Below are 25117 nucleotides of genomic sequence, written 5' to 3' on the forward strand. Positions count from 1 at the left end.
TATAGGGGCAAGGCGCGTTTTCGGGAGCTCGCTTCAAATTAGATATACCTGATTTAGGAAAAGAATACACCACCCGCGAGGCAAGATGCAGGACTTTCGCTAAATCGGCTGCATGCCACCGCCGATGCTCGCGTAAGTAAATCAGAGCCGCAGCCATTGCAAAAGTAGAGCTTAAACGGTGGGACAGCATCTAATCGTCCATACTTTTACAATTTTCTCGTCTTAGTTAATCGGTTTTCTACTGATATGCAAGCTTTTCAGCACCGCGCACAGGTACAAGGTCCTATGTTTTTGATGCCCTTATCACATTACAACTGCGAATGCAGGTGCATCCAAATCATCTTCGCAACACAGTTTGTTTCAGCATGAATTTATAATGAATCTTGCCGGAAACAGCTCTAGTCTTTAGTGAGAAAAGCCAACTTGACGGCGATCCCACATGCCAGGTGATGCTGCAACATGAACCGTCGCAGTTCACACTTCCCCATCATCATGCACAAAGATGGGTCAATTGACCAAGTGGAGGCCTGCGCGCTTCACTCTAATTCTTCCTCTGTGCCTCCTCTATTTCCTCGTCGTTGCTGGGAAACTCGGACTACCGGGCGCGGCGGTGTCTCTTTGTTTGAAGGATAAGGAGACTGTAACTGCAACACTGGCTTTCCACCTTGTAGGCCACACTCCTTCTCCTACCCGCTCGTTTCCCTTGTCATGCTTAATGAGCACTAGAGAGCTGTTTCTACGGAGTTTGGCCCTTCTGGATTCGAGAAACCGGTCCACACCCGCTCGCTCCTGCACAGCATTTGTCCCTTCCAAGACCCACTCGTTCGTTATGCAGCATACGATTGGGGGCAGAACAGACGAACTCCACTATTCGCATGGAGCTGAGAGGGGCCTGGAAGGCAAGACTTCCAGAGCTGCAGTGCCACGCAACCAGGAGCTAACCCAGGAGGCTTTCATGTCCAGCTGCTTGCCGCGCGCCTCTCTTGCGAGCAACTTGCTGCTGCCAGACTGTGCACAGTTGAACCGAGCGCGTGGATCTGCCTCACTGAGCGAAAATGATCAGGCGTTTCTAGACGAAGCTGCAGGCAAACAGCTGAGCTTGGGCCTGCCCCCTGGAGAAGTTCCTGCTAAACCGGGAGTTAGGCAATTGCCAGCGAATTCGGAACAAAACATGGCAATTGCTGACAATGGCCACACCCCAACCGATAGGATTGCTGCTGCTACCGCCGCTGGAAGGCTGCTGGAACGGGCTCGCCTGCTACAGAGTACGGCCTCGGGTCTGTACTGCGTGCTCCCCTTGGGTTTTCGTGTCATGAAGAAGATCGAAGCCATTTGCCATCAAGAACTTGCAAGGATAGGAGCGGCGCCATTATGCCTACCGAATCTCATGCCGATGGATTGGCTGCAGAACTCAGACGTATGAATGTACTCATCTGTAGCGTTAACGGCGGTGTTAAGAACAGGGTTCATCCTACTGGCACTTGATGCCAAGAGCAAATTGTGATTGTGGCTTTCGTTTGTTAGACAAACACATTTTGGTTTTCGATAAAGTATCAGTTTATAATAAGCTCCATCCACTCGCTCAAGAGTGCTAAGTACAACTAGACATGCCCTGCGTATTAATTCGCGACGATGTGCTTAACTGCTCCTCAGCGAGTACGCTCCTTCGGGGAGTCACTCTACCGGCTTCACGACCGTCGTAAACGGCAGCTTTTCCTGCCTCCAACTTGTGAGGAGGCAGCTGCTTGGTTGGCCTCCACTGGCGTGAGGAGCCACAGGGAGCTTCCGTTGCTTTTCTACCAAATCGGCCCGAAGTTTCGCGACGAGTTCCGCCCTCGCGCAGGCTGTCTCCGCTCTCGTGAATTCGTGATGCTAGAAGCATACTCGTTCCACCAGGACGTAGCGTGTCGGGATACACAGTACCGAGAGATGGACGAGTGCTTCAGACGAATATTTGCCCGTCTGGGTGCGACGCCTGTGTACAGAGTACCGGCAGATCCGGGCACCATGGGTGGTCCTTGCAGCCACGAATACCACGTGAGGCGCAAAGCACCGTCTTCAATACTCTGTTTGAGCGTGGGATTTCGAGTGCAGCTCTTCATGTATCGTTGTTCAGCCTCTTCAGTGCGAGAGGAGTGTGGCTGCAGGCTCGCTGGGGTGATCTCCGTGTGTCTTGCCACAGGTCTCTAGCGAACTGGGGAGTGATAACGCCGCATCTGGCCTCATTGCGCAGGATGGCAGTGGCAGCAGGCACAACACTGCTACTCAAGCAGTAGCTATCGAGAGACTTCCCCCTGGCAGGAGCTTGGAGGTTGCTCACTGCTTTCAGTTGCCTGGGGTGTACTGCGAAGCTGCAAAGGCCCGCTTCACAGACTCTCAGGGGGTAGTACGAGTTCCTCTAATGAATAGCTACGGATTAGGCGTGTCTCGTCTTCTTGCACACTTGGCGCTAACGCATCAGGATGCAAAGGGAGTGTCTTTTCCGCCACAAGTGGCGCCTTTTTGTGTGGCGATCCTCCCTCAGCCAGCAGCGCGTTGGAATAGCAGCAACCGTTCAACACGCGTAGCTGTGGCCCTCTTTAGACGCTTGCAGAAGATAGCAGCAGACGTAGGCGGCTTTGCCGACGTTTTGCTGGATGACCGTCGAGGTCTTAGCCTTCACCAGATGCAGGCGCATGCAGATCTTGTGGGGATTCCACGCCAGGTAGTCATAAAAGAAAAACTGCTGTGGCCTCCTGGAAGGGCTCGTGTACTCTGTATCTCACGCAGGACTGGTACAGCTGAAATAAAACCGCTAAGGTCTGCTTTGGCTGCGCTGAAAGACGCCTTTTTGGAATTTGGAACGAGCAGCAAACAGAGTTTGTAGGCACCTGTTGTCTTACAGGAATGCGCCATGTCATTTATATCCACCACTGCTTGATATACTTAATCTAATGTGCGAGTGGAGTGTCACCCGATAAAACCTTCACCCTGCACTGCTGCAAACGCACCAGCGTAGTCTGCTTAGCAAGCAAGAAGGGAACTATCGTAAAAGAGGGTTGCTGATCCTCCGCCAGAAACAGACGAACAAACAAGCATCTCTTTTAGGCAGCGCCGTTTTTACGCCTGCGGCCAAGTGAAGCCATCATGTTCGCGAAGCCTTTGTTGCGGGGATCGCCTGTAAAGGCTGGAGCTCTGCCTGCCATTTTGCTACCTATTGCGGAAGTGTCGGCACTGGGTAAGGTCGGTGGTTCCTCTGCTGCAGGGCTGGGAGAGGCATCTCTGGAGGGTGTTTGCCGTTGTGGGAGAGAGGAGCCTTTTTCAACAGGAACAACGCTGGACTGAGCCTCCGGTGCTACAATTTTAATGAGCCTTGAACCCTCGGCGTCCTTTGCAGAGATGGGCTTGTCGGCCCTTGCAGCGCCTCCACTGGCTCTTGAGGGAGCACGCGTTTCACGCTTCACTAAACCTCGGTCAGCACCAGCCTGCACTAACGCAGAGCTGCGCTTTGATGTCTGCTTATGCCTCGCGGGCACAGCAACGGGGGTTGGCGACGGCACCACTGAGGAAGCTGCGACAGAGCGGAAGCATGAACACACCCGATCCACTTACACGCTGCCCCACGATGAGCAAGTAGAGAGTGACTGTGCCCCGATTTTTGTTTATATCATATCATGAAGCGTTTAGTGCTAAAAGTTTACTTAAGACAATAAATGGAGCTACACTAAGCGGAGTGAGCCTTCTTTCCTCCACGCCTCCCCCCGTATCCCGACAGCACAACCCGATGGATAAGAGACATTTAATTTATCTTTCTCGTCATATTACTTCAAACAGTAGTACTAGTATCTTCTTTCTCTCCCCTCCCAGCAAAACGAACTACCCAATGGATAAGAGGTATTCGGTTTCTCTTTTACGCCATGTTACTTCAAAGAGTAGTGCTAATATGGGGTTGGTGCTCACCTCGCGCAACCACCTTTGACTTCACTCTCGACTTTGTCGAGACAAGGCTCTTCCTCAATGATCGTTTTTGCGGTACTGCATGTTCGCCATCAGCAGTCACTTCCACGGGTTCAGCTTGCAGCACTCTTTCGGGTTCCTCAACTTCCGGCTTGGAAGTCGCAGCTTCCAGTTGCTCCTTCAGGTAAGAGACTTCTAGTTCCAACTCTCGGATTCTCTCACTTTTTTCTGCCTCCGCCTGATTCGCCGCGACCAGTTGTTCCTGCAGCAGGGCATACAAGAGCCTCTTCACTTCCATATGGACTCCCCTGTAAAGAGGGCCAAAAGTATATCGTGTTTTTTTCGAAGTACACTGGTTCAAGATTGTGTCACTAACCTCTAGAAGCTTAGCTTCGCGTCGATCTACGCTCGTGTGGAACTTAATCTGATCCTGAAGATCTGCTATTGTTGTATTTGCAGCAAGAAGCTCCATGTAGAGCGCCTGGTTCAGCCTCCTCACATCCAGCTCAACAGCTCGGCATTCTTCAAGGCGCAAGCGCAAATGAGACACATACCCCTGCAGCATATGGACGTCCCTTGACAGGGCCTTCTTTTCCTGAGGACACCATGAGCAGCCAAGGTTGCGCAGTGCAAATGTTGGGAAGTGCTGTGCATCCAAAACTAACTTGTTCAACCCTTTTATTACAGACCCAGCAAATTAGCAATCCTGTGTCCATACCACATCATCTTCATGGGCCTTAAGCTCATCCCAATGAGCCATTGTCCTAGGAATCATCAACAGGCACCGATTTTCTTCCTTTAGCTCGCGATTTATCTCTAAAAGCGTTGCGTTTTCCCCTTTCACGTTTATGTAATCCTCTGTTCATACAGATTGGCAAACCGAAAACGATGAAAAGCATTTGCATAAAATCTATTCGCTCTGCTGGTATGATATCTACCTGCTCTAATAAGCGCTGGCTCTCATGCGATCAATGTGAAAGCCCTACCAGAAAGGAGCCTGTAGTCAATGTCCCGCTCGGCCAACCGAATAGAGAGTTCCTCAAGTTTGGCCATCAGTTTTCCGAACTTTGCGTTTGTGTCTTTGTCTACGCGGTTTGGAGAGTTTGAGTCTGTAAGTTCCGCCTTAAAGCTCCAAAGGGCTGCCAGCATTCTATCGCAATGTTCAGTCAGTTCGATCCTCTCTAGCTGCACACCAGTACATCGTGCATGGTACGGAGATATTGGCACGCATCGACAAGAGTTCATTTAGCAGTGTCCATTAAACAGATTTTTTGGCAGCATGTGATTTGTACCCATGCTGCAGAGACAAAAAATGACAGTGCACCTGCATGCGACCTACACAGCTAGCCTACCAGGCCCCTTTTGACTGAAACCTGAATTTCCTTGAGCTTCTGAGTAAAATGGTCTCGGAGTTGACCCAAAGCTTTTCTCATTTCTTGCTGCTCATACAATAGTGCCAGCATGTGCTGCTCCCATGGTGGAAGAACCTGCAAAATGGATTCCACTGTCTCTTCCTTCTTGCTCTCCACCATCTGAACGACAAGGGCACATGCGGCACATAAATGCATGCGCAAACAACTACAATTTAGCCAGAACACCCTTACCGAGGAGCCTACGAGGAAATGCGAAAAACCAGGCGAAGGCCGGAGGTGCGCCTTTATTTTCAACCGCCATAATCTGAAACACAACACTAGCTCAAGATTGCATTCACCTTAGCTGTCTCCGGGTCCGCAACTGTCTTGCTCTTCTCCGCGGTGATCTGCTTGGAAAATATTAGCTCCAAAGCACCGACAGCTTCGCTTTCGGTAGCCGGAACTTTTGGACTAGCTCCCTGGGGGGACCACATTCGTAGTGCAGGAGTCCATACTCTAGTGTGCACCAATGTCAGTGCAGTAGGAAGAGGATATGTTGCTGACCAGAGGGAATTTTACTTTTACACTTATGTGGACGTGAAAAACGTACCTCGTCATTTTGGCTAGATGAACCCTTCTGAGATGCAACGGAAGCCGCGAGAGCCATAAGGGGTGGCGACTGCTGCTCCTTGCTTTCCATCTGCTGGACTTCACCATCGTCTTCACTAGCCGTTTCAATCACCTCCGCCAACATGACTCGCCTGCATGAGCCACAGCGAAGACAACCAACCTTTGGGTGCGCCCCCTGAACTCCGTTCACTTTCTCCTTCATCGTTGCCTTTAGAGACTGAAAGGCATTTATCTTCCGCAGAAGGCGGTCAAGACTACGCTTGGAGTTTCCACTAGCTAGCCGAGGCTTTAAAGAGCCAAACTTACGATAGGGCACTACCTATTGCAGCGTAGACCAAGGGACGTATCTGATCAATATCGAGAAAGCCTTGAGCCCTGGCTGCTTCCCCGACGGGATCCCCCAAGCCTGATGCAAGATTGAGCGGTTCTGAGTCTCTCTTTTCTCTAACGCGGTCGAGAAAGGACCTCAGCGATTCATTTTCTTTGTCTCGAAAGAGCAGCGCTCCATCCTGGGCCCTTGATGAGGCAGAGGCCGTGCTGAGTACTGAGAGACCCAGGCGATGCATCAAGGCGCAAATGTGGCGGATCTGATTGCTCAACTCTGTGCTGCGCTTCTTGGCTTTTGCAAGCGCTTCCTTCTCGTTTTGCATTCGGCTGCGAAGAGCAAACCACGACAGCAGCGCAGGGCTAATAGACAGATCATGCAGCATACAGCAGACAGCGTGGCAGTCTAACAGATGCCCGAGCCAGGGAGTAACCATACAAGAACAATGTCTATGTGAATGAGATTATAAGTAATTTTAAAACTCACTAGAGAACTTTTGAGACAACCTCCAAGCCCATTTCCTTCGCTCTTTTTAACTTAGCAGCCCAGCCTTCCCTCTCTGCCTTTTGCTTGAGGATGAGTGCCCTAAATTTTCGAGCTTCACTGGTGTCACGCTCATGATCCACAGGCTCCTCTACTGTTGATGGCTCTACCGCTATCTGTTGATCGGTAAGGATTTCACTGGCTTGCTTGGAAGGAGCAAGTGCTCGTCCCTTCTTAACGGCCTTCGACACTTTTACCTTGGCTTTCTTCTCCCCTTTCGTTCGAGCAACCTTTGTTTTAGCCGCAGTTCCAGCTGCCTTTGCGTGCTTCCCCTTGCGCTCAATGGCAACTCCATCATGAGTTTGCACACCAGCCCCCGCTTCCTCTGTCTCAGCTTCTGGTGCTGCCTCGTGATCTGAAGTCTCGGTAGCAGATGACTCTTCGCAGCTCAGAGCGTCTTCGGCTGGGGTAGGTGGTTTATCGTCAATAAACTCAAGCTCCTGCAACGCCCCTTCTATGGAGTGTTCCAGGGTCTCGAACCGCAAGACGCCACCAGCCGACTCGCCGCTAGACGATGAGCGGAGAGTGCCATAAGTCTTCAGGCCCAGACATACACAGCACCAAACTACGGACAATGTACTAGCGTGGACAAGGCCGGTACGTCTATCTGAGCCTACGAGCTGACCGCAGTACTACCTCTTACAGCCTGCCCTTCTTCGGCAGCTCTACCTCTTGTACTACCCCGTACGAGTGCCGTGTACTAGAAATCCGATGAGCATATACCATTTCTGCGCGGTGTGTATGTGCTCATCAATCAAAAACACTGCACTGAACGCAGTGATTGGCTCACATCGTGCTTTATATCCTGACCGAAGCGACCCAGCAAGCTGAGGGCGTGCGTCATGGATGCACGGACTCCTGGGTCTTCAGACTCAGCCTGGTTCAGGCCGTCGATGTCACGAAGTCCGTATCGAGCGGCGGCTAGGGTTTCCATTCTTCGGAATGTAGAGGGCCTACGAATAATCAGAGCACTTAATCGTCGTCGCAATTTAAGTGGCGCAAACGAAGTCTACAGTTAATGACACGAAGGCTATGTACTCTTTGTTACCGCGAGCTCGGCAGTGTCCGCAAGCTCCCCCAACAGCAATCGAACTAAGCTCCAATGACTAGAAGTGCCCAGTGCACAAGACTTCTTGAAGACAGTATGGTCTGCGCTACTTGCTGAGCTTTAGGAGAGCACGATGGCTCTGACGTTGTTCACTAAAGTGAAGAATGATAATACGCCTGTCTAAGAGTACACTCACTGGCGCAGTGTACGCGCCCTTTGCAAGCTTCCACCTGCCGCACTGGGTGGGGCAGGTGACGCTGTAGCTTTGATTATGAACTGCTGGAACTTTGCCACTTTGCTTTCCAAATCATTCTGAGCACACAAGATTTGTTGAAAAAGCTCATCCCTCGAAGGCTTTCCCTAATATGTGTTGAAGTCTGCAGGCTCAGTTGTCAGAATTACTAAGCTGTTTGCTTTTGGCCTGCCTTTAGAATTCTGATTTGTTCATCGTTCTCCACAGAGTGCTTCGCAGACACTCCAGCGGTGACACCACCCTCAGAAAGTTCCTTAAGTTGTGAATGAAGCCTGAATACCCAGAGCACTTCACCATACACTTCTTGTATGCACAGAAACGTCCCGCACATCTTTTTCCCCACCACCTTTATGCGCTCTGAGTCAGCTACACAAAACTAACTGGCCAAACCACTGGCAGTCTATATCCCGTTTAGAATCGCATAGTCCACTGCCCAGCAAACACCTGTAGCAATCTAGTTTCCATACGCCATAGATTCGCTTACATTGCGATAAGCTTTTTCTGCTGCGCAATAAGTGACTGTTCCGGGGAAAAAAAGTTTGCGCAGATCTTCTTCTTTATTTCTTTGCACTTCATCGCGAAGCGAAGCGTTGAAAACGATGTGTCTAAGTAACGACTAGAGGGGTGTACAGCAACCAGCACTGCTGCTCGGCTGTTGCCCCCGAGAGCTTTCTGAGCATATCAACACAGCGCAGTCCAAAAATTTAGAGGCAAAAGATTGTAGTGACCTTAAATGAACCCGTGTGAATTGCACCGCGTGGTCTGTTGCAAGATGGAAGAATTCGTGTGTATTAAACTTGGCAAAAACTAATTCTATTCGGCTGAAAAGTATACAGGTAGTCTGCAACAACCCCTACTTGAAGAAGTCGAGTAAGTTTGGAGTCACGCCATGGAATATATACATCCTTCTCAGATTTCTTCCCCTTCTTGTCATCGCTTTGCTGCTGTGCTTGCTTTGAAAGTTTGGATATGACCTCGCTGCGGTCAGGGTACACAAAGTTTGAGACCGTCACACAGCATAATTAGGATACATCAGACAGAGCTGTAAGACGATTGCTACGAGCTTCAAAGTGCTCCAGGATACACGATACTGTTCCAGTAACAACGGTGAATGATCGTACGAAAGAAGAAATAAGGACTTGTTGATAGCTTTTCCCTCTTCGAGGACCAGCTTTGCATTTTCCATGCCCTCTGAGGCTCTGCCAGCTTTCTCATTTCCAGCCAGATCGACTATTTTCAGCTCGCCTCGTCGGCTAACATTTGTGCCATCCTCAAAAGTACTCGTGGATTCCAGAGTAATAGAAAATACGACGTGGGATCTGAAAACAACAGCAGTAGAACACACGAGTGGTGGAAGCTCAGAGCATCTTACTCATAGCTTTGTACTGCAGGGCTTCGCCTCCAGAGCCACGAAAAGCAAATGACAGCACTCACCTAGACGAAGTTTCATTGAAATTCGTGCACGCGAAATGACGCCGCTGCTCAGCTCTGCTCAGTAGTAGAGGCAAACACAACCAGCCAAAGGCAGTTGCGACAGGTAGCCCTCAGTAGTATCAAGCTGAAAACTGAGAACTACTGCCTTCTGTCAGGAGACACTAGATTAGAAAACTAAGCCTCCCTCGTACAGCAATCAACAATGCAGCGACTACCTTGGCCCAAGGGCTACCTGAAAATGCACTACTGCCGCATGGGCGGCTGCATTTACTTGGATAAAATGGTCATTACTTCTTCCATTGAGGCCACCACTTCTTCGTGGAGGCCCACTACCACAAAGCCTTTCTTTGGATCTTCTTTGACATCCAAGTTTTCCACTGCTCCGCCACGAGGGCCTTCTTGCAACAAATCATTCACTCGCTCCAAGTATATTTCCACGTATGATACCCTCATGAGATACTCCTTAGAACGCAAACAAGGAGCCGTTGGCCTTTGCCCATGAGTTTTGTAAATCAATGCTTGCAGAAGGGTCAAGAATCCCACTGCTGTGCGGTCAAATAGAGTCTAGTGACTAAAAAGTCATTCTGCGATCCGAAGTTCCACCAAGAGCACGTACGATACATGCGCGTAAGTAGAAACCCACTCTGTTTTCGCCGTCCTCAAGGGCTTCCGCCTTTCGGGGAGATTGAAGCTGGTCTTGCTCTAGCGTGTCTTCCTTTTCTGCAGCAGCTTCCGCCATTTCCTCTTGAAGCAATGAGGAATCCGACATGCAGTCGAAAAACTCTGCAAGTGATCGTGGCAAAATACCAGGGTCTTCTGCTACTCCCATGATGGAATGCGTCTTCCCGGACCCTGCATAATTTGTCCGAGCCAGCGCCACATATCGCAGTGCAAAATGATTCCGGAAGGACTGCACCAGACAGTCGATAATATTTGAGAGTCCCGTCGTAGAACTCATCGGGATTCGAGGTAATGCCACAGCAAATGACAGAGCGTTGCGCAGCACTCGGCTCCGTTTCATGTTACGCATATAAGGGCAGTGATGGTGCACCCGAGTGTGAAGGACCAAACACGTTTTGCAGAGCTCACCAGTTTGTCCATATGCAAACACGCAGCCATTGATTCCCTTGAATGCATCCAGAACGATATCCCTCGCCACGTAGCCAAAAACTTCGTCATTTTCAGCTGCATGTACAAAACCACATGGTAGACTACGCTATCCCAACGACTGAAAAACGACCACAAAAAGTGCGTGGCACCCACGGGACTTATTCAAAGTCCAAGTCAAAGGTACCTAGCACCACGCTATTTTTCCATTAACACACTTGTCTACTACCATTGTGGTTACGATTCAAAGGCCGTATTGGGAAAGCCACAGGGTGCCCAGGCGTACCATCATCATCGAAACATCTGTCAAACGCGTAGTACCTTTGTACCTGGTCCTTTTGTGCCTGAGTTTTCTCAGCGACCTTTTTAGACGCTTTTCCCAGTCGTGTTTCTTCAAGTTCCGTCTGTGTCGGTGGCTCAACAATCAGCTGCATTGACTTTTGTTCAATCTTCCAGGCCATGATGTGCCCGGCCTCGACCTAAATACACGTTTATCCAAAGAACTGGTGGCCATGTAAGAGTTATGGGTAAATCATCAGGCTTTGCACGATATTTTGGCGAACTCACCTTCGCGACCACGGGTCGGACTACCTGGATTCTACCTAAGTCCTTGGATGTTCAATCGGGGCTCCAACCTACCTCTTTTGGGAAAAGCGGGCGCATACGCGTGCAGACCCTGATGCTTTCTTCCACTGATTCTGGATCTACTGGGAGACCTTCATCTTTAGGGTCTGCCATCTTGACCTTGCGGCCCTTGGACGTTCCTTGTTTAACGAGTGACATTTTTAGAACTGCACCCTCATGTAAGATGAATTATAGGGTTCCCCGATGACGCTATAAGTCCTAGCGCGGTCATAAGAGCGACAAAACGAATAAAGAAATGCAAAATACTTCTTTCTTGGACCTAGATGAAGCTTTTGCAGCAGAAATGGAACCGAGACTCCCAGATTTCCCCGTAACGCCACTGTGGCAATGTGCAGAGAGGGCCCTTCGGGCCTGTGGGGACGAATCAGGCAAATCCAATCCTCTTGATATGTTACAGCCTCTTAGGAACTAAAATCACGCCGCTGGATATACTCGGTGCATCCGCGCCCCCCCCTCAAGCCGGATGATTACGCAGACTCGCCAGTAAGCATCGACGTCTGTTGCGAGGCAGGCGCGCATCTGCTGGGCAGAAAAAACACGAACCGTACCATGCATCAAGACGGGTGAGAAAGGTCATATCTATATTTAATGGTAGGGCAATATTTGCACGGAACAGAGGGTTCATGCGGACTCAGTAAAACCGCTCAGAGACCAGGTCGTGGGAGAGCCCGCCACAGCCTTCGCTGCCTCTCCAGCCCTGGTTCTTCCTAGCGTTTCAAGCAAAGACCAGTAATATGTAAAAGTAAAAATGAGTCAGGTTTGCCTCAATGGAGCAATTGTGGCATGCTGAAACCCTCTGTGCTACTGGCCGGCGCTGCGTCGCCACTGTTCGGCTATGGGGCCCACGACCGGGCAAAAAGAGGGCCCAATAAATTAGATCTTCTACCCGTTCTGAGTGAATTTATTTTGCAATGACGGTCTCATGATGAAAATGAAAGCTTATGGGCTGTTGTATAGCTCCTGCCCGCAGTTCAACAAGCGATCGTCGCGGTGCAGCGAACTCCATCAAGCCTTCCGGCCCTCACAGAGTGCCCATTGCCATTCTAAGACTTTTAACGCATCCAACATGCATATTCTAAAGATATCATAATTGTAAAGATGGTTCGCGTCACCTGCGACCGTACAGTGGAACTAGAGTCGGTGAGGGCACACTCCACACCCGTCAACCAACCCTAAAATCAAGGACACAAATTCATTGTAAAATTCGTCACTCTCACGCACCTGGGCTTCTGTGAACATTATTTCTGTTGGGATTCGTGAGATTATGGCCTACAAAACCTCATTGGTGCCACCTTATAAGTCCCACAAGGGCGAACGGTCTGGTTGCGTGTACGACGTGCACTACTGGCTTCTCCATTGGAAGGTTTTGATAATAAAGATAGATATTGTAGTGCATCTCTTCCCCAATCAAATTAAAATGGAAGTAGCGCATAGCGTGCAGGGGTTCTATGCGAAGAAGGCAACACCAATTAGGTTGCAAACCGTCAAGCTAAACTTTGGTATTGTGGAAAATCACAAGATTAGTAGGGAAAGGCGCTAGATATTCATCGGGAGGTTGCCCTTACCGGATTCGTGGTATTATGGGTCATTTCTGCATATATAGCATATACTGTGAGAACATTTCACTAGGCTCTGTCGCGTGGCAAAGACACTAGTACAAAAGGCGACTATTTGCGCGGCTGAAAGATCTAAACATTACTTCTGGCAAGTAAACACCATTGCCTCTCGGTAATAGTTTGTAATATGCTGGCATAAGCACATATCTTTTCAGCGAACTAGTTAACGCATGGCTCAGCATGCCTTGTCCCGCGTTGCGTCTTGAAACCTGATTGAAACATGACACTTTTGCAGCCCCTGCACTTGCTATTAAGCAGAATAAGAATGAGACCCAGCGCTTGGATTATTAGTTGGACACATAGCTAAAGCTATAACACTTACAGACTTTACGATTTCAAGGCGGCTGTGCGAACGTATTTTGACTGTTTGTAAGTAGGCTGAACACCGTGCATGTTTGTCCCCCCTAAAGTATGAATGCATCGTCAAGCCCACCTCGCTAGCGATTCGGCGCACGTATGATGTATATCTAAGCTCACAGCATATTGAAAACTGGCTCTTTCCCTCCACGTTGCCAAAGAAGTTTGGGCGGTGGCTTTAGAACTAGATCACTGGAAAACAAGACGGAGCACCAGCAGACTCACAAAGCCACAGAATGGAATATGGGTGCCTGAGCTAAAAATTGAAGCTGTATAGCCACCTGAAAATCGACAATATGCTGATTTGCTTAGGTCTAGAGATACTTGCTACACGACTGCGCTTACTAGAGTGGCCACCAGGTCCGTGACACCAAAATTCCTTCAAAACTCTTGAAATAAGATCTATTCCTTTCAAAGAGCTTTCCCTAAATATTTTTTTCCAATAGACGTAAGTCTGACCCAGGAAAAGTGGATGATAGGGATTTCACATAAGTGCCCTCTCCGACACGCCCGCAATCACAGGCATTCGTATACAGTAATTTGGAGAACAAGAGCACAGCGTACGCTCTGATATAATGGGGCTTCCCTTAAGACGCAACAAATATCGAGAACAGATTCATATAGGGTGATACGAACATAGGAAATTAAATTTAAGCGTAACTTAACTGTCGCTGCAACTGATGAAATGAATTTTGGCCACAATAGCTACTCTTGTGCAAATGTCAGTGAAGAAAGCTAGCATCAACTTGAATTTATGACAATTTCGGAAGGGCACGCAATATTCGAGCTAGAACACGCTTTTCCGCATGGCATTTCTCCATCAAGTCCTCCATGTGAAGGCTGGAAGCCCCGACACCCCATGAGTAATTCAAAGTGTTTCAGTTCCTGTTCTTTAGGTCTTCCCCGTCTACCTGTCCTTACTCAGCAGGGATCCAGTGTAAAGGCAGCTGAAGGATTGGGGTGCACTATCTTGCTTTTTCTGATCAGTCCAAGTTTCTGCATGAAATTGTACACTGGTCTTAGTGCACACCCTCACGGCAATTATACTTCAAGTGCGGAATTCTGCCTACTATGTAGAACATTAATTTTACGCAGAGGCTACTAAAACACAGTCGATGCGCAATAAAATCTTACTCGACATTACTGCTACACTGGAAATGACAGTAGCTTCGCTCACAAAACATTGACGGCAAGTTAGTGAGGGTCATTACTACAAGTGTAGCGGGCTCAGCTACACTTATGAAATTCCTAGTGCACTGATCACACTTGACTGAGAATTGGTACTAAGAATTAGTTTGGAGTTGACTTATTTGTTCGTCTGATCATATATCTTATTTATTGCAGTGTACTCTTGAATCAATTGACGAAGACGTGGTGTTGTGGCCGTACGGGGTAGGTGCCACGTGCAACCAGCTGTGAATGCTAGGAGTACTTTGAGGGCGCAATAACGAACGCCCTAGCTGCCCCCTGACGTCGGGAGCTCTGAATGGCGCGTGCAGGGAGAGGCTAAAGTTTTATTGAGTAACAGTCAATAACTTCCAATCAAGCATTTTGCTGAGTGCGGACTTTAGTGCTTCCGTACGGGGACCTTGGATTGGGCGTTTCCTCAAGCGCTCATATGCTAGGACAGCATATTGGTTGAACGTTAGAAAACATATGCTGTTTATGAGGAAACTGAGTCACAGCGTATATGCTGATGTGTGCATTGACAGGGTGACCAAAACAAAAAAAGCAGCCGTAAAGTCCGGTGGTGGGTCAGGTTGCCTTGTGCCAGTTGTCCAATGTGGCACCTTGGAATATGCTTAACACATTGATTGAGACAAAAATTGGGGATACTAGCTGGCCGCTCATAGTCGCGTGTGAGCAATGTGACACTAGTTGAGCGGTTACATGTATATTTCTTTGAACACTGGCAATTTTTGGAATGTGGTCTACAATTCATTGTAAATGAGCGTGCTCATCTCTCGTGGTGGGTACCTAGTACGAGCACTCATAGCATGTCTTGTAGTTGAGCTTCCATCTGCCCTCCTCAGGAAAAGTGGAAACAAATTAAGCTTACTTTTTTCTGGAATATCTTGCGCCAGAAGAGAACACCGGTTGTACTAGTCGTCGAAGTCATTCGAACTCGGGAGGTGGTGCAGAGGCAGCGATGTCCACTTCCGTGCATGTTTTGCTAACAAGCTTAACCACACACTTCCTAATCGATCTCCAATTCAATTCACCATAATTTGTTCTTTGTAAGACGTTTAAATCGAGGCGTCAGTGAAGTAACCCGTAAATGCACCGGCAAGCGCGCAAGCTCTTGCATATTGAGAGACAGTCCCAAGCGTCCCTCTAGATTTGGGAACCATTTTGCATCGGAAGCATTATACAATCATCCTTGGACACGTTAGCTTTCTGTGCGAAGGTCTACTTCGGCGAAGTATTCCGGTTACCCCTACAGGCATAGGACACCACAGGCACCACTGTAGGGTCGTCAAAATGTCTCATGGATCATCGAGTGAGCAATCTATGTAATCGTTGCCATGAAGTAGGTTAGAGTCCTTGAAAGTCGTTTGGTACATGGCGTGTGGCACACTGCTGTGCATGACTGCTGCTAGAAAACAGCTACCATAAGGATGTGCTGCTATTGGTGCTTGAACCTGCAGCGATAAAGGTTGGATTCTTGGGAGGGGGAAAGATGGCGAAGGCTATTGCAGCGGCGATTGTCCGTGCTGGTATGTGCTCTGCTTCGGATATCAACATGAGCTCGCGGACCGAAGATTCTATGAAGGCAATAGCCGCTCTTGGATACAAGGCGGGGACAAATACGGAGGCAAGACTCTGTTCATTGATTCAGTTAATTCGACTTATTGGCACTGTACTGACTTTTCTGCGCTTCACTCTGTCACCTACATCTTAAATTTTTTGGACCTATTTATTCGTGTTCACTTGTGCATTTTCCTCGCCATAAACCAATATAATGCCTAGCACTTGGGTGTCTGTGGCTATCAGGTGACGGAAAGGACACATGGTGGCATCTTATTTGTCACAGTAAAACCTGCAGGTGCTCTCGCCGTCCTGGAGGAGGTTCGCAATTCTCTGAGTTGCGTCGCAGTGCTCGTGTCCGCCTGTGTTGGCGTGCCGCTTGCAGAACTTTGCAATGCGGCACCTGGCATTCCGGTTGCTCGAATTATGCCGAATGTTCTATGCGCCGTCGGAGAGGGAGCCACGGGATTCTGCATGAACTCCTGCAACGAAGACGCAAAAGCGCTGTTACTCCGAGTCCTGAAGGCATTTGGTCCCGTCCATGCTATCTCAGAGGACCTCTTCGACGCCTATAGCGCAATTAGTGGATCAAGTACTTGTCAGCCCCTAAATTTCCCGAGCACCCTGAAGCGCCTTGTTGAATGTGGTTTCAATATCTTACCACTTTCTTGCGAAAAGATACTGGAAGACCTTGTTGAGCGCTTCAGGCCCTGCGTTCGTCTGCACATTCATTGAGGCGATGATTGATGGTGGAGTTAAGTGGTGAGCGTCCAGCTTGTAGTTAGTCGCGCTTGAGTCTGATAAGCAATCTTTCACATCTACATTCAGCAGCTATGTTAAGGCTGACAACTTTGTTGCTACTTTGCGTTCTTGTGATGCAACAGTGGCCTGCCCCGGCAGTTGGCTACAGAAGCTGCCCTGCAATCCGTTAGAGGCACAGCGATTTTAGCACAGACCAGCGGGGTTCATCCAGCGCTCATTCGCGATGATATTACCTCACCTGGTGGCACTACGATTGCGGGGGTATTGGCGATGGAACGGAGGGCTCTTAGGGCAGCTGGTACGTTGTACGCCCTTCAATCAGGTAATAGGTCCCCAATATATTTAAGCCATGACATATGCGTTTATGCCATTCTTGCCCTGTGGGCGTGCGGTAGCCAGAATACTGTGCTTTCGTGTGTTGTGGCGGGACATGCATTCAGTTGCTGAAGGAGTGGAGGCTGCTTGTGATCGTTCGAAGGAGATACGCTCCTTACTTGAGGCGCGCTTAAACAAGTAGCGATGGCTTTGAAACCGGGTACAGGAGCTCCACCGCTACTTGCAGCTTCATCCAATCTTTAAAATGTCCTGCTGCCTAAAAAGTTTTGAATTTAGTTTGGACGAGAGGCGAGTTCCTCGAGGAGCGTTAATCCCGTCCGTGTTTTTGAAGTTGGAACAGTGCAGTAGATATTCTAAACCAATCCCGTGTTCCGCTTTATGTGTCTCATCGTAGGGAGACACCCGTTTCAGACTGCGCGTGCCTTCTACCCGCCTTACTCGGAGATCCCGACATTATGGGACTGAAATAGGTAAGGTGCGGGGAGCTGCACTACCTAAGCACTTCGTACTTTCACCGATAGTGCATGCAGCATCTAGAGCACCCGCACACAGCGATGCGTCTTTTGAGATCTAGCTAGCAGTACTCTGCATCAATTGAGATGTACGAGCAATCGAATTAATTAGTAGTTCTTTACCAATTCGCTGTATAACTAATGTGGTGGAAAGTGTCTGAGTACAGCGAATCCACTGCAACTCTGCTCTTCTTTCACCTGATTTGAATGGGTGATATGCTAATACTGAACCAAGAGCAAGCTCGGAGGAATGCTGGTCAATGCGCCTGACGATTGTATTCGTACGAATAAAGCAATTTCTAAAGTACCACTAGGGATGAGGCCGTCTGGTGTTACATAGTGTAGACTTTGGCGGTGTGCTTACTGATCGGTGAAAGCTGCAGGGTGTTAGCAAGAAAGCGATCAGCCAACCTTCAGTTGTGCAGAGCAATGAAGGGGTGCAGTCGAAGAAACCTGGATCTGCGTCACACAATAGATCAGTTATAATCGGCTAGAGTATATCGCTATCCCGTCTCTCCCAATAGAAAATCCCAAGTCAAGCCTTAGCATCTAAGCAGATCTACGCGGGAGCCGAAAAGGAACACCATTGAATGCGTTGGAAATGGAGAAAAGACTAATGGCATCGCTAGAGGGGGCTAGGCAACTCCACTCACGTGGACCCTAAGCATGAGTGTTCACAGCGAACATGTAAGCATACCGGTGTTCATATCCCTCTATCATGATTTTAGCAAAAGCAGGTTGTGCTTTCGAGCTATTACTAGGCATTTAGCTTCCATCTGAACTGCCGTTTTGGCAGCGCTTTGGTAGTTGGGAAACTTCCACAGGACCCCGGAACAATGAAGGCTATTTAGAAAGCAACAATATTTACATACCAATGCAATTGTGTTCCATTGATACTTTGCCACCTAACCGCTTCGCAGTATCTCGGACATGCAGACAAACACCGAGTGTGGGACCGGGCCCCCCTTAAGGGTTGAGAAGCAAGGATGATTGCCCTAGCATTGTTTTTGTGTATCATTTTGCCTTATTGTGTGTCCTTGAATTTAGTCGAATACGGAAAACGATTTTTTACGCTGAATTCTTGGCTACAGAAGTGATGGTTCTCCGCTCTGCTCACAGACGGCGCCCCATTTATTGTGTACCTCCAGGATGAAGTCGCATATATGATCTCACCAGCAGCAATTTACTGACCAAAGCATGCACGTGTACCCCGGGGTGAGCTTCCAGCCTCCGGCCTAGAGCCTGTTCGGAGGCATACCGTGCTTGATCATTACTGGAAGCCCTCGCACTAAGAGTAACTTGCAGGCAACACCAGAAATCACATAATGGGCTTATGCTCGTAGGTCCTGTTTCAAGTGGTTGGGGGCTCTCCTACGTGCAACACTCCCCTCATGAATCAATCCTCTCCTGCTAAGGCTGCGAGCCCTGCCTTGCCTGGATGCCTCGAAGCGATAACTCCTGTGGAGGAGCACAGCTTCCTTCGGTGCCAGCTGAATGATGGATCCAAGGAGACACCATGTAGAGGGCCTCCGGTGGGTGCTGACGTCTGCGCGGACGCTGCACCTGGCAGCAGCAGCAGTTGCCCCGTCGTGGGTGGTGCCTCCACTTTCGAGACCAGCAGCAGTTTAGACTTTGAGGATCTTTCTTGCTTTTCTGCTCCTACATCAGCCTTGCCAGAGGCCCCTGCGACCCTTCGGACTCTCCCTGGTGGACGACGCATCGCGCGAATTTCCGACGAAACGGCGGCTGCGCTAAGCAGCCAGCAAGTTGTTATCGATCTTAGGAGCATTTGCAAGGAGCTCGTGGAAAATGCTCTGGATGCCGGTTCGACTTCCATTGGTGGGTCTGCTCTCTGTGTGGACAATCTCGAGGTCATATTTGGGGCATAAACACGGAGTGCACGAGGCAGAGATCCTGTTAGGGGTTTGGGTGTTGATGAAATGAAGATGAGCTTTCCCTTTCGCACCATGCTCCAACGCGCACTACATCGAGAATACAGAAATAGCCTTTCTGAGGGTTGGAAACCAGAGACAAATGCAGGCCTGCCAGATCTAATGTAGAGCGAATGTAGTTGCTGCTGCTCTCAGCTGAATGGTGTTGTCAGGAGGCTGCTTCCTGCCGCGTCTTGTGCTGTTCGCGTATTTGTATCGCAGAAGTGCGGCTGATGGACTGTGGATTGGGAGGAGTGGAGGTGCGTGACAACGGCAGTGGCATTTCCCCCGAAGACCTGGAACTCATTGGTACGTTGCGCATGTGCTATCGTCGGAGGTGGGAAGTCGTTCTTATCTCGTCACACAATATGCCAGGAAACGTACCCGGGAGTCTTTACCTTGCGCAGCCAATGGGCTACGGGGCAGTGAACCAAGTGTTCTAGGATATCTGTTGGAACTGCTGTCTTTTGAACTCGGAGCGCACACCGCTGCTTTGGCCGCTCATTCTGCAAGGCCCTCGCACTCTTGCGTATTACCCCACTGAGACATGGGAAACAGCCCATTACTGCGCCGCATGTTCTGCAGGGTGCCGCCACGCGACTTCGAAGATAAGTAGCTTTGATGATGTCTACAGCAAGTTGGATTCGCTCGGTTTTAGGGTATGTGGAACCCGTAAATGTGACAGTTTGCTTCATGCTTTTGCAGTGCGTATTTTATCGAAACAACTGGACGAAGCACATTCAGCCAAAGGGCCAAAAAGGACGGACTGACGTGTTCCTACTCAGGCTTGGTGTGTTGTCGCCCTTCAGTGTGCCTCCCCTGCCAGCCGCTTGCGTGTTCTGCTACGCAGGGCGAGGCGCTGTCCTCCCTCTGCTTCGTCGCCCGTGTGTCAATTGTGACGCGATGCCGTTCAGCCGATTTCGGGACGCGTGTGTTCTTTGACGCCAAGGGCAAACAAGTGGCTCGGGAAGCCGCAGCGCGAGAGGTAGGGGTTCCTTTTTTCTTTAACAGTCGGGGGGAAGCTTTGAGCGGGAGGGAGGACAGATTGAGCTATGGATTTTACGAATAGACCCATAGCAGCTGTACAGGCTGAACAGCCCATTTCGTGCTCCTCTACGCGGCTCTGATATGAGCACGACACGTTGTATTGCCTAGTTTCCCTCATCTGGCTTGCGCGTCTTGGTGCACTCGCTAAGGACCCCACTTCTAATAACATTTCCCTGCCCTTACCGCTAATGCCACGTGTGTGTGTGTGTGTGTGCTGACCGCCATGCAGGTGGGCACTACCGTGAGCGTGGAAGATATCTTTGGACGTATGCCTCTGAGACGGCGGACGATGGAGCAGACAAAGCAGCGCCAGCTCCAAGATGCCCTCGCGCTGCTACAGAGGATTGCTCTGTTGCATGCCACTTCGTGCAGAATCGTTTTCTCGAATTTCGACCCCAGGACGTACGCACTGGGTATTGGGGCTCTTTGTTTCTCCTGCGAGTACCTGTCAGCAGATGTGTGCCGTTCCGCAAGCAGTTACTCCCAAGCTTGTATGCAGACTGTGATCTGCTGTGTTTCCACGCTTACGCAAACCATAGGCCAAGCTCTTGCGTCTGTGGGCTGCGCTTCCAGAGGGGGCCGTAGCACCTTCTTGGCGACGAAAGGAACGAGTTCTGGCTTGCTGGAAGCGGCCCTAAGTGTTTACGGTGCGAAGCAGCTGGCGGCTTGCAGTGAATTGATGCTTTCAGGGACCGAGCCGGGGCGGGAATGGAGGTGCGTTTGGCTTTTTTCCCTGTCTTTCGGAATCACGAACACGCATGCATCAAGGAAGTAAGCATGGTGGGTGCGTCTCGCAGACTCGCTGTCGTTATATCGCGGCCCCCACATGGCATTCGCTCGACTGCCTTGCAACACTTTTATGTAAGGCGAAGACCCGTCGAATTCCCACCGTTGCTGCAAAAACTGCTCAACAAGTAAGCGCTATATTCCTGCGCCAAGCGCTTACAGAGTTCAATAGCTAGCTTACCTCCTGAAGGCAAAGGCGAGCAAACTTTTTTGGCATCTAACGCTTAGTCCGGTGATAGGCTTTGCAGCAAAGAGTTTAGTGGCAGAATTCGATGACGAGAGCTTACGGCGTGCCCGTGTTCGTAGGAAATGGAAGGAAGTCAGTAGCCGCGGCCTGTTCCCAGTTTGCCTCGGCTTCTTGGAGCTTGATGCTTCACTCCTTGACATTAATGTCAGGTAGGGCTCCGCCCTTTCCTAGCCTGTTCGCCTGCATTCTGGAAATTTGTGGCCTCTTACATTGGCTTTAACATCTGATGAGCGCGACAGGCACTGCATCTAAACCTGCAGCAGGGCACTGTAGCCTGCGTTGTGTTAGTGTTTGTTTCTGGGCATAGGAAGGATAAACAGCAAGTCCTTCTTGCGGTGGAAAAAGACATTGCGCATGCGCTACTGGTGAGTAGAAGGTAGTTCTCAACACAGAAGTGAACTAATTGGCCGCTAGCAGTAAAGAACATGAACGGTTATCTTGACTTTTATGATATGCAGGAAGCTGTTAGCAAAGTTCTCGCGCCCTCGGTGGCATCCTTCAAGCCGGACGGCCCAAAGAAACAGTGTCAGCTCGAAATTCAGTGTAGCAGCACGCCCGCGCAGCTGCCTGAAAGCCTGCATCCGCACCGTGAAGCACAGCCTGTGCTTATGATAGAGCAGCAACAACAGCAAGACTTGCAGAAGCCAGTTAACCACCAACAGCAGCCAGCGAACCCCCAGCCGCACGAGGGCGACCATGCTAAAGATGGACTGCAAGCACAGGAAGAAAGACACCAGGAACGGCAGAAGCAGCAGACTTGCGAACAGGAACAGAGTGAAGGCCCTCCTGCCATCACATGTTCGGATAAGGGTGCTCCCACGAGTGTTAGTGAGGGGCCTGGAGGTGAAAAAAACGCCTACTCAGCTTCCTCCTTACTTTCCAACGGTGCGCGATTCCCCGAAGTGAGCCTCGAGGAAGGACGAGAAACACTGACGCGCCAAGAAATTCCAGCTCAGCGGAATCAAAGGCTCAATGCAGCACATCTTCACAGTGCCCTACCTCTCCACGACGCCACGCAGATTAGAAGGCCTCTTCTCACAAAACGCCAGCGCGTCACGGTTCACCTTCCGGGAGAAGACTTGCAAGCGTCGGAGCCGCCTCAAAAGAAGTTTGGCCAGCCTCCCGAGGGGCACCAAAGACATTCAGCTCCCAGCAGTAAAATCACTGATTCCGCACAGGAGGACGAAAGAGCTGCAGGTGTATGTGCCGTGCATTCAACTGCTTCTGATTCTTCCGCAGCCTTCGCATCGCTCCAGGAAGCTTCGGCCGGACCCCACAATCTAGCAGTGTCCTCCCGTGCAGCAAGTGACGAGGCTGATTTGGTGTGTGATGAAATTCTTGCTGCCGCTGTAGGGGAGCTTTGTATAGATCTCGATGAAATGTTCGACGTGAGGAGACCTACAACGTATCCTGCAACTGTAGGCGAAGAGGACGTGGCTGCCGCTCAAAATGCCGGGCAGTCTTCCGTCGGCCCCGCATTGCCGTGGCTCGATACTCCTGAAGACTTTTCTCTCTGTGCGGAGGATTTCTCGGCTAGAGGCATGAGTAAGGCCTCCCAATTCTTTTTATTCAAGAAAGACTTTTTTACTGACTTGGCGCTCGTCGGGCAGTTCAACGAAGGCTTTATAATTGCTGCGCTCCGCGGTAAAAGACCCTCTTGCAGCGTTTCCGGACAGCAAAACGCAGCTGCATTGGAGGAGGCAGATGCGCGCCGGATCGCCAACAACAGCGTCGGCTGTAGCAAGCGGAATGGCCCCAACGGCGACACAGTGACGAGTCTGTTTATCATCGATCAGCACGCGAGCGACGAGAAAAGAATCTTCGAAGCCCTAAACGCGGAGTTCCACCCGCGCATGCAGCCACTGATTGCCCCGCTAAAGTTGTCTCTGCCGGCCGACCTCTTGGCTGCTGTGGAGGCGTTTGCCCCCCATCTTTCGAGCAACGGATTTGCTTGCGTTGTGTGTGGCGCATGCGGGCCAGAACGCCCTCTTCAAGCCAATCGGCCTATCATCACGCCTGCTGTGTCGCAGCGCCCTTGCGTAGCGGCTTCCGTCGCTGCTCAAAGGGGATGGGCCGGAGTGAACTCTGCGGGAGTTCGGAAGGCACAACAGCCGAAGCAGCTCATGGACGCCAGTGGAACCGACTCGGTGCCGAAAGCAAAAGAGGACGAGACACACTGGGATCCTTTGCACGAAGAGGGCGATGGCGATGGCGATGGGGAGGGGCAGAGGCATTGCTACCTGACGGGCTTGCCAGTAATTGAGGGGCGCCAGTTGAGTGCTTCGGATTTCATCGAGTTCCTTGGTGCGCTGGCTAGCGAGGATCAAGGAAAGGCCATTTGGAAGGGCACGATGCCTCAGCCCCCCGTGCCTCCCAACGCAGCAGACCAGGAAGGAGCAGGAAGTGCCGCCGGTGCTTCCCCACACCATCGCGTTTTGCAGTATCGGCCATCGCGAGTGTGGGAAATCCTTGCGAGCAAGGCCTGCCGCAGCGCTATAATGATTGGCGATCCGCTGGCACCCCACAAACAAGTCACTATTCTAAGGCGAATGGCAGGCCTGCAGTTGCCCTTCAACTGCCCGCATGGGAGGCCAACAATGCGCCACCTCATTGATCTGTGTGTTGCCGACCGGCAACCAGATAAGCACGTCAGTCAGCAGTCCTCAGAGAAAGACAGACGTCCATTGCGCTCAGGCGAACTGCAGTCTCACCCCGCAAGCATTGCTGAGGTCGACATACACGAAGGTGTGGCTGCAGCTGCTGCTGCTGCACGTGCAAGTGCCGTACGAGAAGACGTGGTGAGTGCCACCCGACGACAGAGTTCTCCTCCAGACACGCTAGAAGGTGGAACGCAAGACCAAATGCCTCTTTCACGGGGAGACAGCCCCAGCAGCAAGCGCGCTCTGCATGCTCAGAGAAGCTACGGGAACCCCACTGCCGGCAGCGCCAGCGTAGACATGGCGACTTCTCCTCCTGAAGACATGCCGCCACTGTTCTCCGAAGACGAAAGCCAAGAGGACAGCGTGACGACAAGGTCGTGGGCTGATGACACACTGCGCGGAGAGCTAGGGAGAGTAGCGACAACGGAAGAGGTATTGGATGACTCGGGCAGCGGAGTGCCAGGCTTGCGGCTAACTATTATTGGGTAGCCGCTCCCAACCCTCTCGTAATCCACATCAGAGTTCCACTGTCTTCGAGTGACCCCGAGAAAGCCACCGCAAGAATCGAACCAACTTAGTTGTGGCCGTCTCTACATGTGGGCAGCCAGTCCCTCGTTGGGCAGCAAACCCCGCAGGCGGATGTCTTAGGCATAGCTTCCTTAGGCTCTCGGGCGCATCGGCCTGCGCTTCTCAGTAACAGGTGTTTCTACTGCGTTCTAAGCTGTTAGTTGCGTGTGGCTGAGTGGAAGGCCGCTCGCCCTTCTGTTCTGCGTTGAAGGAATTGCATGGGCACAGCTGGTCACTGAAAGCTAGGCACTCCCCCAGTCTAGAATGAGGCTTTT

General features: G+C 50.5%; 4 protein-coding genes across 4 annotated transcripts; 3 read left to right on the forward strand and 1 right to left on the reverse strand.

The window, feature by feature from the left end:
- Positions 1-829: 829 nt before the first annotated feature.
- LOC34617518 (proline--tRNA ligase) lies at positions 830-2866 on the forward strand. The gene is made up of 3 exons (XM_022730885.2): positions 830-1417; positions 1654-2037; positions 2183-2866. Exons 1-3 carry the CDS (start codon positions 830-832, stop codon positions 2864-2866), a joined length of 1656 nt encoding a protein of 551 aa, XP_022587255.2.
- A 217-nt stretch (positions 2867-3083) lies between these two features.
- LOC34617519 (kinesin-like protein KIN-7D, mitochondrial) lies at positions 3084-11411 on the reverse strand. The gene is made up of 21 exons (XM_022730886.2): positions 11304-11411; positions 10915-11107; positions 10611-10706; positions 10165-10373; positions 9793-9983; positions 9209-9406; positions 8945-9065; positions 8572-8759; positions 8260-8359; positions 8031-8146; positions 7577-7739; positions 6730-7322; positions 6225-6572; positions 5899-6049; positions 5648-5767; positions 5289-5468; positions 4923-5121; positions 4655-4794; positions 4313-4531; positions 3940-4198; positions 3084-3550 (listed from the first exon to the last, which is right to left on the reverse strand). Exons 1-21 carry the CDS (start codon positions 11409-11411, stop codon positions 3084-3086), a joined length of 4359 nt encoding a protein of 1452 aa, XP_022587256.2.
- Positions 11412-15727: 4316 nt separating this feature from the next.
- Positions 15728-17562, forward strand: LOC34617521 (pyrroline-5-carboxylate reductase). The gene is made up of 7 exons (XM_026334745.1): positions 15728-15746; positions 15895-16071; positions 16455-16586; positions 16702-16756; positions 16879-17054; positions 17197-17269; positions 17424-17562. Exons 1-7 carry the CDS (start codon positions 15728-15730, stop codon positions 17560-17562), a joined length of 771 nt encoding a protein of 256 aa, XP_026190530.1.
- Positions 17563-18995: 1433 nt separating this feature from the next.
- Positions 18996-24764, forward strand: LOC34617522 (mismatch repair endonuclease PMS2). Its single transcript, XM_026334754.1, has 10 exons — positions 18996-19443; positions 19758-19844; positions 20121-20194; positions 20386-20520; positions 20812-20984; positions 21156-21296; positions 21380-21496; positions 21675-21764; positions 21923-21980; positions 22074-24764. The coding sequence occupies exons 1-10, from the start codon at positions 18996-18998 to the stop codon at positions 24762-24764; spliced, it is 4014 nt and encodes a 1337-aa protein (XP_026190539.1).
- The last annotated feature ends 353 nt before the right edge of the window (positions 24765-25117 follow it).

This window comes from Cyclospora cayetanensis, unplaced genomic scaffold (assembly GCF_002999335.1).
Source record: "Cyclospora cayetanensis isolate NF1_C8 unplaced genomic scaffold, CcayRef3 CcayRef3_contig_11, whole genome shotgun sequence".
Classification (NCBI taxonomy): Eukaryota; Apicomplexa; class Conoidasida; order Eucoccidiorida; family Eimeriidae; genus Cyclospora; species Cyclospora cayetanensis.

What these genes read in the sequence shown, in the direction of transcription:
- LOC34617522 (XM_026334754.1), top strand. Translation starts at nt 18,996, where the DNA reads ATGAATCAATCCTCTCCTGCTAAGGCTGCGAGCCCTGCCTTGCCTGGA. An exon ending in GGGAAGCCGCAGCGCGAGAG is followed by an intron (nt 20,521 to 20,811) that starts GTAGGGGTTCCT and finishes ACCGCCATGCAG; the next exon opens with GTGGGCACTACCGTGAGCGT. An exon ending in CTGCAAAAACTGCTCAACAA is followed by an intron (nt 21,497 to 21,674) that starts GTAAGCGCTATA and finishes CCGTGTTCGTAG; the next exon opens with GAAATGGAAGGAAGTCAGTA.
- LOC34617521 (XM_026334745.1), top strand. An exon ending in TAGCGCAATTAGTGGATCAA is followed by an intron (nt 16,587 to 16,701) that starts GTACTTGTCAGC and finishes TGAGCGCTTCAG; the next exon opens with GCCCTGCGTTCGTCTGCACA. An exon ending in CTTGAGGCGCGCTTAAACAA is followed by an intron (nt 17,270 to 17,423) that starts GTAGCGATGGCT and finishes GTGTTTTTGAAG; the next exon opens with TTGGAACAGTGCAGTAGATA.
- LOC34617519 (XM_022730886.2), bottom strand. Translation starts at nt 11,411, where the DNA reads ATGTCACTCGTTAAACAAGGAACGTCCAAGGGCCGCAAGGTCAAGATG. An exon ending in GCAATAGGTAGTGCCCTATC is followed by an intron (nt 6,050 to 6,224) that starts GTAAGTTTGGCT and finishes TGGCTCATGCAG; the next exon opens with GCGAGTCATGTTGGCGGAGG. An exon ending in AGGCCCATGAAGATGATGTG is followed by an intron (nt 4,532 to 4,654) that starts GTATGGACACAG and finishes TGGTGTCCTCAG; the next exon opens with GAAAAGAAGGCCCTGTCAAG.
- LOC34617518 (XM_022730885.2), top strand. Translation starts at nt 830, where the DNA reads ATGCAGCATACGATTGGGGGCAGAACAGACGAACTCCACTATTCGCAT. An exon ending in ATTGGCTGCAGAACTCAGAC is followed by an intron (nt 1,418 to 1,653) that starts GTATGAATGTAC and finishes ACTGCTCCTCAG; the next exon opens with CGAGTACGCTCCTTCGGGGA. An exon ending in CTTGCAGCCACGAATACCAC is followed by an intron (nt 2,038 to 2,182) that starts GTGAGGCGCAAA and finishes GTCTTGCCACAG; the next exon opens with GTCTCTAGCGAACTGGGGAG.